The sequence below is a fragment of the Mauremys mutica genome, chromosome 3 (genome assembly GCF_020497125.1).
Source record: "Mauremys mutica isolate MM-2020 ecotype Southern chromosome 3, ASM2049712v1, whole genome shotgun sequence".
Taxonomy (NCBI): domain Eukaryota; kingdom Metazoa; phylum Chordata; order Testudines; family Geoemydidae; genus Mauremys; species Mauremys mutica.
The window spans coordinates 208473461-208486363 of NC_059074.1; the positions used below are offsets into that span (position 1 = coordinate 208473461).

The 12903-nt window shown below is 53.8% G+C and overlaps 1 protein-coding gene across 1 annotated transcript; it reads right to left on the reverse strand.

The window, feature by feature from the left end:
• Positions 1 to 4232: 4232 nt before the first annotated feature.
• CNPY3 (canopy FGF signaling regulator 3) lies at positions 4233 to 12687 on the reverse strand. The gene is made up of 6 exons (XM_045009290.1): positions 12562 to 12687; positions 11089 to 11212; positions 8003 to 8099; positions 6114 to 6236; positions 5699 to 5816; positions 4233 to 5489 (listed from the first exon to the last, which is right to left on the reverse strand). The coding sequence occupies exons 1-6, from the start codon at positions 12680 to 12682 to the stop codon at positions 5254 to 5256; spliced, it is 819 nt and encodes a 272-aa protein (XP_044865225.1). The 5' UTR covers positions 12683 to 12687; the 3' UTR covers positions 4233 to 5253.
• Positions 12688 to 12903: the final 216 nt, after the last annotated feature.

The window sequence follows — 12903 nt, forward strand, 5'->3', positions numbered from 1 at the left end:
TCAACGGCTGCAGTCACTCTGGCTTGGACCTGGGCTTTGTCTCCCCCTCAGTGTTTATGGTCATCGAGCTGCACCTGGCAAGGGTCTGCCCTAGCTGCATCACACTTATCGGCACAAACCCTTACAGAAAGGCTTCGGCTGCAATTACGCAAACAGCTACGTGGCCCCAGGAACAACAGCAGCAGAGCAGAACTGATCGATCACCCCTGCTAAGCAGCAGTCAGGGAAGTTCACTGGACTTCTGTTGTATCTTGGCCAAAGCAGCAAACACTCCACCCACTGCAAAGCACTAGGGGAATCAAACACAGTGTGCAAACAAACCCAGGAGCCTCACCTTGGGCTCAACAACCCCACCTGGCACTGGGCTCAAGGCCAGACAAGCACCTAGAACACAGGGGTGAGAGGCTTGGTCAAAAACAAAGCAACAAGCCAGGCTCTGTGGTAGGGCTGGAGTCTCTTGTTAGCATGTTCCAGCAGCAGCTTCACTGAAGGGTTCTTTCTACTGAAGGCCCACAGAGCATTTTCCTGTGATCTCTCTGTGTGGGTGCTGCACTTCGCCATCTCACATCGCCACGGAGTAGGGGAAGGGCTGCATTGCAGATCTCACTGCTGTGTATGTGCCAGGGCCTGGGGGTCTGTATGGCATATCCAGCCCCTCTTGCTGCGCTGGGGAATGATGCTGGTGATCTGGGAGGTGCACCCGTCTCCAAGGAGCCATTTATGCTCAGGACCGGTTCCACTGGGGTTAGCTGCCCTTGTGTTGACAGCCCGCTGGCGACTTTAACACTGTCACAATGCCCTGCCTAAGCCTGCTCAGGAAGTCTAATCAGTGCCACTGGCAGCCTTTAGCCCATCTCCCGGAGGGCACTAGCCTCTGCTAGCACTGCCAGAGCTGGAAGCGTTTCTAGCATAGGCAAGGCAGGGGCAGCACTGACAGGGGTCGTGCCACTGGGGCAGCAGCTGTCCCAGTAGATGAGAAGTGGAGGTTGTGGCACTGCAGAGCTCATTACTACCTGAAAAGGGCCAGTAGAACTTCCTGCCAGGTGGCCCCCCTGTGCTGGCCAAATTGTACCTGCAGTGATTCTCGAAGGCCCCTGGGAGGTGGGTTACATTCTGTGGCCCTGGCAGGTGGGGGGTGGGGGTGCTCTGCCAGCCTGTGGGCGTGTGCTGTTACCTCCCGTACATAATGCAGCATCGCGTATCTCTGGGGTGGGGAGTGAAGCAACAGCTTGGCTCAGGCAAATTAGAAATGCCCACAGAGGAATACGGGAGAGAGATCTGGAAAGTCCTTCAGGATGAAATGCAGGGAGTAAGAGTCTCTGAATGTGCCAGCCCTACCGTACAACCCTCCCCCACTCTCCAGCAAATGGTCTAGCCCAACACAGGCTTCAGCATGAATTTACCCTCCTCCAAACCACCCTAACATTAAAGCTGAGAACTTAAAATGCACCAGAGTCAGGAGAGTCAAGAGCTAAGATCCTGCGCCCCATGGAGCTGGCTCCAGGAGGGTGCCATTATCTAGGAGTTTGCAATGTGATATGGCAACAAACTGGGCAGTGCAATTACAGCTTGCAGAAGAATTGTGTCTCAAGAGCAGGGGCTTTCTGGAAGAAGACACTACATAGAACACAGTGGGCACCTCAAGAGAAGACCAAAAACAGAGGGAATGTGGGAAAAACAAAAATAAAATGAGGGATTCCTGAGGAAGTGAGTAAACAGCAGTACCAGGCTGCCAGTGTTTGGTACAGATACGTCGGGCGGGGATAAAACTCAGGTGAGGAGGAGGTGGTAAGTGAAGATGCAGAGTGTAGCAGGAAAAGGTTCCTGACAGTGAGATATGAGGCTCAAGGGAAGTGGTGGCAGCTCCATTGCACAGAAATCCTGCTGTGGTGCTTGGGGCCTGAGCCCATCTTGCCCTCTCTAGCTTCTCTTCAGAGAAAAGAGGGAGAAGCCATTCACCTCACGGGGAAGAGAGAAACCCTGAAGTGCAGCTGGTTCAGAGAGCCCCTGGAAGCAGTAGCGTTTCTCTGGGTCTGGATTGATTTGCTGCAGAGTGGCAGGAACTGGCCAAGAGGAGAGGTAGCCAGTCTGCACTGGAAGCCAAGGGAGAAGCAGATGCCTAGCTGGGAGCCTCAATTGCCATTTAGGGGTTGTAATAAGGTGAGCTCTGTTCTGAACTCAATTTGTTCCTCTATAAGGAAGCAGAGGCGGATGGTGCCTTCAAACCATAATGAATATAGGGAGTCTCCCCTGTCCCTCCAGAGCACTTAGATAGAGCTTGTCCCCTTCCCCACGCAAGGTGCTGGCCAGGGCGGCATGTTCTGCAGCTGCAGAAGGGAGTCCCACCCAGTGATGGGTGTTCGCTTGCTATACAAAGGCTGCAGACCACTTCTCCTTGAGCAGCAGTGCCTGTTTCCCATTGTTACTTTACAACCTCCACTGCGCCATCCTTCAATATCCCCAAACGCACCCCCAGAAGCCTCCACACACCCCCATTAGCTTCAGAGCTGAATGATTTCCTGCCTGGCGATTACAAAGCGACGCACAAAGACTGGCCCTTCATTTGGGTCCTGTCCAGTGCCTCACACCCGTGGCTACGGGGAGGCAGCTGGGCTTCTGCCCTGCTCAGAGCATGGAAGCACCTCTCCTGAACGCGCAGCGGCCTATCGCCCCACCGGCACATTGCCCAGGGGCAACCCAGCGGCAGCCCTTAGCAGGAAACGTGTCAGTGGTGAGAAGCAGACGCCAATGTCTAGCAGCAGCTGGGAGCCCGCCCAAGTGAGGAGGCCAATCCCACATCAGGAGTGGGCCATGGGGAAGCTACGCTAGTTGTCAAGAGAAAGAGAAGAGGCAGGGAGGACTGTATGGGGAAGAGAGAAGGACAAAGGTGATCAGAGGATAACCCACAAGAGAGGGCTGGTAGCCACGAGGCTCTCAGCTGCTTCAGGCCAGTGTCGCTAACTAGAATGCCAAGTCCCTTGCTCTGGGTAACAGAGTCCAATGTACAGTTGTAGTAACTGCTGCAGTTGCCATAGAACAAAACTGAAAGGACAAAAAAAAACTCTTGTCACACCAGATATTCTCATTCATTCCTCCCCGTCACCCATGCCCAGTTGTACTGACCCACCCCCACTCCCGCTGCAGTTGGTCAATTGCATTACAGGATTACTCCACAGCAGGAAGTGGCGTAAAGCTGCCTCGCTTAAAAATAATTCGAAGCTTAGTTCCAGTTGTGCCTTTTGGGCTGCACTTCAGTGGCAGGGCCAACCCCCCACATTCAGCCACCAACAATCCTCACAAGATTTGTTTGGTTTTTTTAAACACACATTTGGGGTTTTCTTTGACTGCTGAGCCTTTCAGGTCACACGTTCAAGCTGTCCCCTGCAGCCATGAGGGCTAGAAACAGCTTCATTCTGAAGCTGAGATTCTCACATAACCCCATGACGCCAGGAGCTGAGGTTTTAACGAAAACACCAAATACCACGAGACTTGTGATAAAGTGGCAGGAGTAGGCAGTGCTGGTGCCTGGAGTATGGCGCCCTGCCTAGCGGAGGGAACCAACAGTCGCTCACTAGCCTGAAAAGCAGGGTCAGACCAATGAGTCTCACTACCTGGGAATATTCCATGACACATGATCGAGCTGGTGCACTCAGAAACATACCTGCTTCTAGCAGAACAGCTCTCTCAGTGAGCTGCAGTGCTGAGCTCACGGGGCAGCCTGGCTGCACTGGACCAGACTAAACCCCACTCCCAGGCCGGGGTCCCCCACGTGCTTTGATGAGTGGGAAGAGCTGATGGGAGCCTCCTGGGCACATGCAAGAGGGACTAAGACTGCATTCAAAGTTAGCTGGGTGCCCCTGCAGGCCACAGTGGGTCCTGCTCCCACACACCACAGGGAGGGTGTTAATATCTACTAAAGAGTCTATAAGGTGCCACAGGACTCTTTGCTGCTTTTACAGATCCAGACTAACAGACGTATTAGAGCATGAGCTTTCGTGGGTGAATACCTGCACGTGTCTGATGAAGTGGGTATTCACCCACAAAAGCTCATGCTCTAATACGTCTGTTAGTCTGGATCTGTAAAAGCAGCAAAGCGTCCTGTGGCACCTTATAGACTAACAGACGTATTGGAGCATGTGCTTTTGTGGGTGAATACCCACTTCATCAGACACATGCAGGTATTCACCCACGAAAGCTCATCCTCCAATACGTCTGTTAGTCTATAAGGTGCCACAGGACTCTTTGTACAGATCCAGACTAACACTGCTACCCCTCTGATACTTGACATCTACTGGCACTTTAAGAGAAACCGCCAACAGGTAGCAAAGAACTGCATAAAATACAAGGGAGCCTCTCCTTGCCAAGCAAGGAGCTGCTGTCCACAGTGCAGCAGGGAGCATGAAAGCTAATGCAGGGAGCACAAGCTAGACCAAATGGAACAGGACATTAGCAGAGGGAGGGAAGGGCCCTCTCTGCAGCAACAGCAGGAACCAGAGGCTTCCAGGAAGCTGGAATGGCTGCCCCTGAATGGAATGGTCCTACAGGAGAGGGGTGGGCAGCAAGCTTGCAGAGTGGGAGGATAACTCATTGTGGGACCCCAGCAAGCTCAGTGGGACTGCCTGGCGTAGGGGAGGGCAGGACTGGGCCTGGCCGTTGTGGAACAGACAGTGTGTCCAAACCCGCCAGGCTGGCCATGCAGAAGCCACTCTCCTTCCAAGCCACTGCCAAATTCCCTGCCCCGGGGGCAGCTCAGACAAAAGCCAGGGGCTCCGCCGTGAGTAAACCAGCCTCCTTTCTCCCACTTCCAGACCCCCTCATCAATACAATCCAGCTGGCAAGAGGCGGCAGGAGGAAGAGCAGAGGGTGGAAGGTCTCTCCCACTAAAGGCAGGATCTGTATTGTCTAGGGAGCATTAAGAGGAGTTTAACAAGCTCCTCGTACTCAGGAGGCATCTCATGTCCGGCCCAGCTGCCCTGCGTGTGCAGGGGTCTCTGCCAGCCACTGTTACTCCACATCTGTGATCCATGTGGCACCGCTGCTCACGGTAATGCTGACTAGCGACGGCAAGATCTCCACCCAGCAGGAACAGGCTGCCGCCCTTGGAGCAATAAATTAGAAGAGTTCTAATTTATTCCCCTTCAGTTGTGAGGCACCTGGCTGCTGCGATGCCCAGAGCACATCCAATATCCCATGTGTCCAGAGCGTCCGCTGTCCCTACCATGGGCTGCAAATCGGCACGCGGAGTCCGAGAGACTACAGCTCGTCAGCTGGGCTGTGCGCCAGGGGAGCCTGCGGCTGGATATCCCCCTCCTCTCCAGGGCTCCCTTCAGCACTTGGCCCCAGGGGGCTTTTTGCTTCCTCAACCTTCTCCTTCTTGTTTTTCTTTTTCCTCTCTGCTGCCTTCTTGTTCTTGCCACCCTTTTTCTTTGCCTTCTCCCCGGCGGTCGCTACATCTCCCTTCTTGCTGGACCATTGCTCTGCCAGGCAGCCTGCGGGGATGACATCATGGAGAAAAGGGAGCAGTGAGGCTGTCGGGTTCGCTGTCCCCACCCCGCGCCCCCTTCCCACTCACACTAAGAGATGGTGTTTCAATGCTTTTCGGACTCCCCTGCTGCACCCCTCACCCTGGCACTGCAGCACGCGTGCTGCCTCTGCTTGGAGGCCAATGTCCCCTTGCATTGGCTGAGGTGAAACTCACTTGTGTCTTTCCCTTTCAGCACATGGTTCGCACAGAGAAACTGAGCCAGGTCTTCCTTCTGGTGATGCCTGTACCAGTCCTCAATCACGTCTTCGAATTCCTCCACCAGCACATCACACTAGTGCAGAGAGAAAACACAGTCCAGCACCAAGAGACCTTCCTACGAACCCCACTCCCTGGGCCCCTCACAACATGGGGAACAAGCACAGCTCCAGGACGAGCTTCCCAACGAGGGACAGCTCATAGGCTGCAGTGAACTCTTGGAGTACGACACCCCCACCCAGCCTGAGCCCGTCTTCCCAGATCTCCCCCGGCCCAGCAGCAAGAGTCTGAGACACTGCATCCCAGGCCTCCCAGCCATTACCGCACTCTGCACCGCGGCCCCAGTGACACTGTGCTACCGTCTGGCCGGTACCTGCTTCTTGAGGTCAGCCACTTCAGCAGAGGTCTCGTTCCACAGCTCATAGGGGATGTCCATCACCACCTTCACCCCCTTGTGCACCAGGTTGTGCAGGGTTTCAAATGTCTCTGACATTCCCTACGGAGACACAGTAACCTGAGTGACCCCACCTTCGGGGACAGGCAGAATCCCAGCTCCACACGCACGACTCTTGCACTAAGGGAGAGAGGAGAACTCACACACAGCTCCCCTACACGGGAGCCAGCTCAGAGCCCTGCAGAAGAGGGGGTGCGGCACCAGCCCCCCGACCAGGAGTCGTTGGACCAGTGCAGCATGAAGGGAGAAGCCTCAGGGGCAAGCGGCTGAGCAGCCTGCTCACTTCTCAGGAGGGTGTGAAAGCCTGGGCCTTATCTGCTACCCGCCCTCCTCTGTACGGCACCCAGCAGCGCCAGCTGCACTAGGACCCTAACACGCTTGCTGCTTGACAGACATGAAGAACATGCCTGAGGAGGAGGAGGAGGGCGACAAGGGGAAGGCTATGACACTTGTTCCAAGTGTGTGCTTCCATGACTGAACGAACACGGACTTTCCTCATCTGCCCCCAAGGCAGCTAACGCGGTGGCTGATTCCTTGTCAGCGTCCTAATTCTAGATGCCAGGCTTGAAGGAGCAGAGGGCAGTGGCTGCCTGGTTCAGTTTGGGGAGGACGTTCCATGCATGAGGAGCAGACAAGCCGGAGGAAGAGGCTGCATCCCTGGTGAAGTGGGAGAGGATCTGAGAGGGGAGGGCGTGAAAGGTCAAGCAGCTTGCTCTTGGTGTGGAGTCGGGGAGGGACTCATAGGAGGGTGACAGAGTGAGTGATGGCCAGGGAAGACGGTCCTAGCAGCTCTCTTTCAAATGGCTGGTGCAATATGGGTAGCATGGAGGATGCAGTCCTCGGCAGCCCGTGATGAGGCTTGGCTGTCTGAACAGGCAGAAAAGGCTGGATTCAAGCAGCGTTCCAGAGGAAGCAGTGGCAGGACTCAGACGTGGCCTGGATGTGAGTGGAGAGGGGACCGCTAAAGGGAGAGGCCTGATGGTAAAAGGATAAAGTCACCGTGGGGATTGAATCTAGGGCACAGCAGTATCACACAGTCCTTAGGGCGGGGAAGCCTTTCTTCCCCATGGCTAAAACCCCAGCTCATTCTCTGGGCTGATGCAGTCTCTACAGAACCCTACCTTTTCCATCCCAGGCATGATCCCCGGGCCCAGCCCTGAGACTGCACAAAGTGCCTTTGGGAAAGGCAAACTCAACCACACCCAAACGGTTCTCTGGGACACTCTGCCCCCTTGTGCACAGGCCTTGCAAGATCCATGGTTTCACAGCTTTCTCTGCCACACTGAGAGCAGAGCACACTGTTTCCCTTGAAACCCTGGCAGGTGCAAAGCCACAATGCAAACACACATGGGCCAGTCAAGAGGATGGGACTATCCTTAGCTTTAACATGACTGGAGTGGCACGTTAACGTGGGCTGCTAGCGATCTCGACCTACACTTTTAAAATGGAACTGTTAATCTGCACCTGATCCCAAACCAGAGGCAGGAGAAGCCACTCAGTACATACCCACTACACTAGGAGGCTTCCTGAGCACCTCCCCACTCCAGCCACGAGAACAGGTCTGCTACACCCCCCGCCAGCCTTCTTGGTTGCATGCCACCCACCAGCAGGGCCACGGAGAGGTGGTTACAGTAAACAGTTGAGGGAGGGAGAGAACAAAGCAGCTTCCTTTAGAAGCTAGTCCTATACCTGGGAAGTCTGTTCTGCAGATGCAGACCAAGGACACAAACATGGATGCTCTCGGCAAGCCCTGGCCTAGGGGCGTCTGACTAAAGCTCCAGTGAGAAGGAACAAGCAGTGACACAAACCTTTGCAAACCTGTTACTGCCAGTTCTCTCCTTGTGCAGGTTATAGTCCAACAGCCTCTTGCAGATGGTCTCTGTCACCTCGATCAGTCGGATATCCCTGCCCGGAGGAAAAGTTGGCGAGACGGGGAAGGATTTAGTACCGCTCCCCGAGAGAGGCTACAGTCCATTAATGGGGCTAGAAAAATTCTAGCTCGAGGACTAAGGCCACTGGCTAGAGATGGACACAGGAGGAGGGGGCTGGGGAAATGGCTAGTCTCTGCAGCTGCTGAGATTTCCACCAGTTTGCTGGTCCTGGGCCAGCTTAAAGGCTCCACCTTTCAGAAGGTATCGGCCTCTTGAGGGCAAGTGTCTAATCAACTGGAACTCCACTGCCTGCTTGCCAACCCTCCTCCCTCCAAGATCCCTCTTCTTACCCCCACAGCCCCTGGCTACTGTAAAGGGGTGGGGACTCCACCACTGTGCTCCCCCATCTCCATCTGGCTATTGAAAGAGGGGGGGACAGTCTCCTCCATTACAGCTTCCTGGCAACCTCGCTCCTCTCCCAGAGACTCCTGGCTACTGCAAGGGAGGTGTGGGGAGAAGATGTCTCTGCTGCATAACTCCCATCGCAACCTTCATTTTCTGGTCCTTATCCCATGTTGCTAGCGCCAGAGCCAGCCTCTGCTCCTGCCTAGCGCTTTGCCAAGCAGCGGCAGAATGGAACTAATATCAGAAGGTGCATTTTTGCCCTCAAAGGTCTGAATAGTAGCTGTGAAACCACCAGTGTCTCGTCCACTGCACGGGAAAGTGCTGAGCAACAGATTGGAGCTGCCTGCTGTAGACTCAGGCAATTCATGTTTGGCAGATCATCTTTGCAATCTTGAGGGCTCAAAACATAATGTACAGCCCCAATCTTATACCCTAGGTACCAGACACATATTAAAGGGCCCCCATCAACTTACAATATCTCACTGGTGCCTGAAGTTGTTTACCCACTATTGTTACTTGTAACACTTATAACCAGGGCAAATGAAAAGTGTGTTTACTTTGTGTGCAGTACACACCATGTGTACACAGCAACCTTACTGTTTCACCATAGCCAGCTTCTTCTCTTTGTATCTGCATTTCCTCACAGTGGCCGGGGAGAAAAACATTTAAAGCGAAGAGTGGTTGTAAAACCACAGAAGTTGGCAAGGGGGACTCAGGGTCTGTCTGTACAGCAGCTGGAAGTGTAATGTCAAGCTTGAGTAGACATCCTCTCGATAGCTCTGACTGAGCTAGCACACTGAAAACAGAAGTGTAGCCATGGTGGTGTCGGCGGGCTAGCAGCCCTGAGTACATACCTAGGGTATCGGACAGGATCATCTTTGGGGCAGCTGTTTTTAGCATGCTAGCTTGATCAGAGTTAGTGCAGGAAATCAACCCTTCAGCTCCAATGCAGACATACTTCATGGGAAGGTAACATCTCTGGAGTTCTCAAAGTGACTAGATTTCAAGCTAACAATGTCTTGAAAAACAATTGCATTTCATTAGAAGATTAATACCGTCCCACATGAATTGAACTGCCTCCTCCGACAGGGACATAAGCTGCCGAGTGATCCTGAAGCAGTAACTACCCACACTGGGCAAACCTGGTCCGTTTATCAGCACACCCCTTCCCTCTGAGAAAGCATGACTGGAAGCTCACAAAGCCAAGCAGTGGCAAGCCAAGGGTGGGGAAGCTATTTCCAAAGTCAACAGGCCCTGAGAGAGCATCTTGTTAGGAGCACCTTCTCATTTACACTTCAAGGGCTCCACCTCTGCTGTCACAGAGGGTGAGACAGGTGGCCCCTGACATTCAGGGTTCTGTAGGTTAGAGACACTACTTTGAACCACACCCAGAAACATACTGCCAGCCAGTGCAGATCCCTGAGCAGCAGCATAGTGGGTTCCCTGTGCAAAACACCTAAGAAGCAGGCAGATGCCTTGTTTAAGCCTCAGCTCAAACTGTCTCTATGTACAACCCCAAGAGGAGCTAACTGCCTTGACAAAAATTGAGATTAACAGCAATGATGACTGGCACCGCCCTACATCTGGCAGAAGAGGGTCCATGGAAGCAGAAATTCTGCAGGAACTGATGGCTTGAACTCCCCCCTTGCTGAGAAAAGTCTTGTGCTGGCAAGTGGTTGTTTCAAACCTTGATTATTAGCCTAGCGACTGCCCGAGGGCTCCGATCAGGGCCATGTATTCTGCAGCAGTAACGTTCATCACAGAAATGTGCTTCGGAATCTCAGTTCTCATTTTACAAGGCTCTCTTCCCTTCTCAATTGTGAGGGCTAGAAAACTTGAAAACGTGAACTGAATGTAACTGGTGCAGTGAGGTTTGCCCAAGGGGGCAGAGTCTGAAGCAGGTCTAAGGAAGCGCACCACTGCTCTCCCAGTGACATGTTAATCATCATTCAACTCCAGAGTTATTTAAATTCCAATTTAGGCTACTACTTCATCCCTGACCACTACAGCAGAAAAATCCAGCTAATATGGTTATCCTTCAATCCCAAGTGTCCGCTCCTCAGCTTACAGAACCCCCACCTTTGTATGACAACTTCTACAATGCAGATATTTGAGGCACACTGACAATTGAGTGTGTTGGGAAAGCATAAGATAAATGGAATTTAGCAGCAGTGACCCAGGCCCATTGGACTGATGTGCCTATTAAACTTAATTAAAAACCTACTTTCAAAATGTAAGTGAAGCTGCCACAGAATTGCCAGAGTGCTACAGAAAGCTAGCAGCAGAATCTCAGTCCAGCTTGCTGCAGATGGCAGAAGTCCTGAGTTCGGACTGTGCAGCACTGCTACGCTCAAACAAATCCCTGCTTCGCTATGGATCTGCAATTCTTGGTAACATGTGGAGCAGCACCACTGCCATCAAACCCTGCTAGGGACTCAACATCCATCATATCTTGCCAACATGAATAACTCTGGAGAAGGGAGAAGCAACCTTTGCCCCCAAGTGTGGTAGGTGGCCAGATCACCCCCTGCTTGCGAATGCTCTTTGTGGATGTATTTATTAATTCAGAGGAGCAGCAAAGAGGTCACTGAGTGGATGTCACTGACTGATTCACTTACGATTGTGTGTACTTGATTCCAGACCCCTTTCCGTCTAGAAAGCCATACTTTGTGTCAATCACCTCCTTTGTCTTCCCAGTTTCCTCAAAGGCAGATTTCAGCTCTACTGCCACATACTTACACACTGGAGAAGAGAAAACACAAACAGGTTAGTGGGCATACTGAACTGCACTGCCCTCCTAAGGAACTTGCCTGTTTTGGGTACAGGTAGGCCATTTTCAGCAAGCAGGGCTATTTTAGAAGCAGATGCTTGGAGTTAAGCATGATTAACTAAAGTGTCCTCGTGTAGCTTGTTTTCAGGGAAAACACTCTATAATTATTTAACAGACAAGAAAACACACAAAACCAGACACCCCAGCTACTGTATTTGGGAGAGGGAGTTTTTATTCCAGAGTTTTTTGGTTGAGAAATTAGTGAACTATTGTGCAACTGCATCCGATGAAGTGGGTATTCACCCACGAAAGCTCATGCTCCAAAATGTCTGTTAGTCTATAAGGTGCCACAAGACTCTTTGCTGCTAACCAAGAGACACTCAAGTCAGTGGGTGCACCAGAACTGCTCCATCACCCAGAGCACGCAGTTCACCCGTCTCTAGATATTTCACACCACAACCTCTGTTCTCCCCCCCCTTACACACACACACTTTGGCCTGCTTCTTCCCCCCAGAATCTAGTATTACTATTTGTCCCTCTCCTCAATCACCACCTCTTTATTGGCATAGGATTTTCCCCAATAGTTAGGTCTCTCCTTTACTTTCTTGCTTAAATGCCTTGCATTGTAGAACACCCCCTGCACACAAACATCTGACAGTGTGAGCCATGACCACTGGAGCAAGAAGTAGCAGTTCCCTTTTCTCACTGTGCCTTCTCCCCACCCACTACAGGAAACGTGCCTCTATGAACCACAGTGAGAGAAACTTGTGGAAAGAGCCAGAAGCCACAACTGTCAGCATGGAAACTGGTGTCCTCCTTTCCTCCAGGGCTGCCTGGGAGACCATGGACCCCTTCACCCTATCAGATTGCTTGTCGCTCCTCTACAGCGTCCACATGGGCCATGATCGGTGCTCTTATACCTCCCATCACTCGCCCTGCTTCCCCCAGCCCCACCCTGACCTCCCCCAGCCCCCTCCTTCCCCAGACCCCACCCCCCTTAGTGCCCCCGACTTCCCCCAGCCCCACCCTGACCTCCCCCAGCCCCCTCCTTCCCCAGACCCCACCCAGCCCCCTCAGTGCCCCCGACTTCCCCCAGACCCACCCCCCCAAACCCTTCGGTGCACAGTGACCCCGACTTCCCCCCCCAGCCCCACCCTGACCTCCCCCAGACTCCCCAGATCCCTCATTGCCCCCGACTTCCCCCAGACCCAGCCCCCTCAGCCCCCCGACCCCCCGGTGACCCCTCGTCCCGCTGACTCACCCCCCAGACCCTTCGGTGCACAGTGACCCCGACTTCCCCCAGCCCCACCCCCAGCCTCACCCTCGCACTTGCTGGGCATCCGGACCCACTCGGTGTCGTCGGCGGCTCCGGCGGCCGGGGCCGGGCTCAGCAGCAGCGGGAGCAGCAGCAGCAGGCAGGCGGCGGGGCCCGGCTCGGCCATGGCGGGGTGGGGGGGGGGGGCAGCCGCGCTGGGGCGGGGGGGGCCCACAAGGGACACGCGCTTCGGGCAGGCGGCTCCTCCACACTCACTTCCGGGAACCTTCCTTTCCCGCCCCCCGCGTCACTAAAACGGCAGCAGCGCGCCCAATCACAGCTCCGCGCGTGTCAAAGACCGGCCAATGGCCAGGCGAGGAGCGACCGCCCCGGTTCTGCCAGCCAATG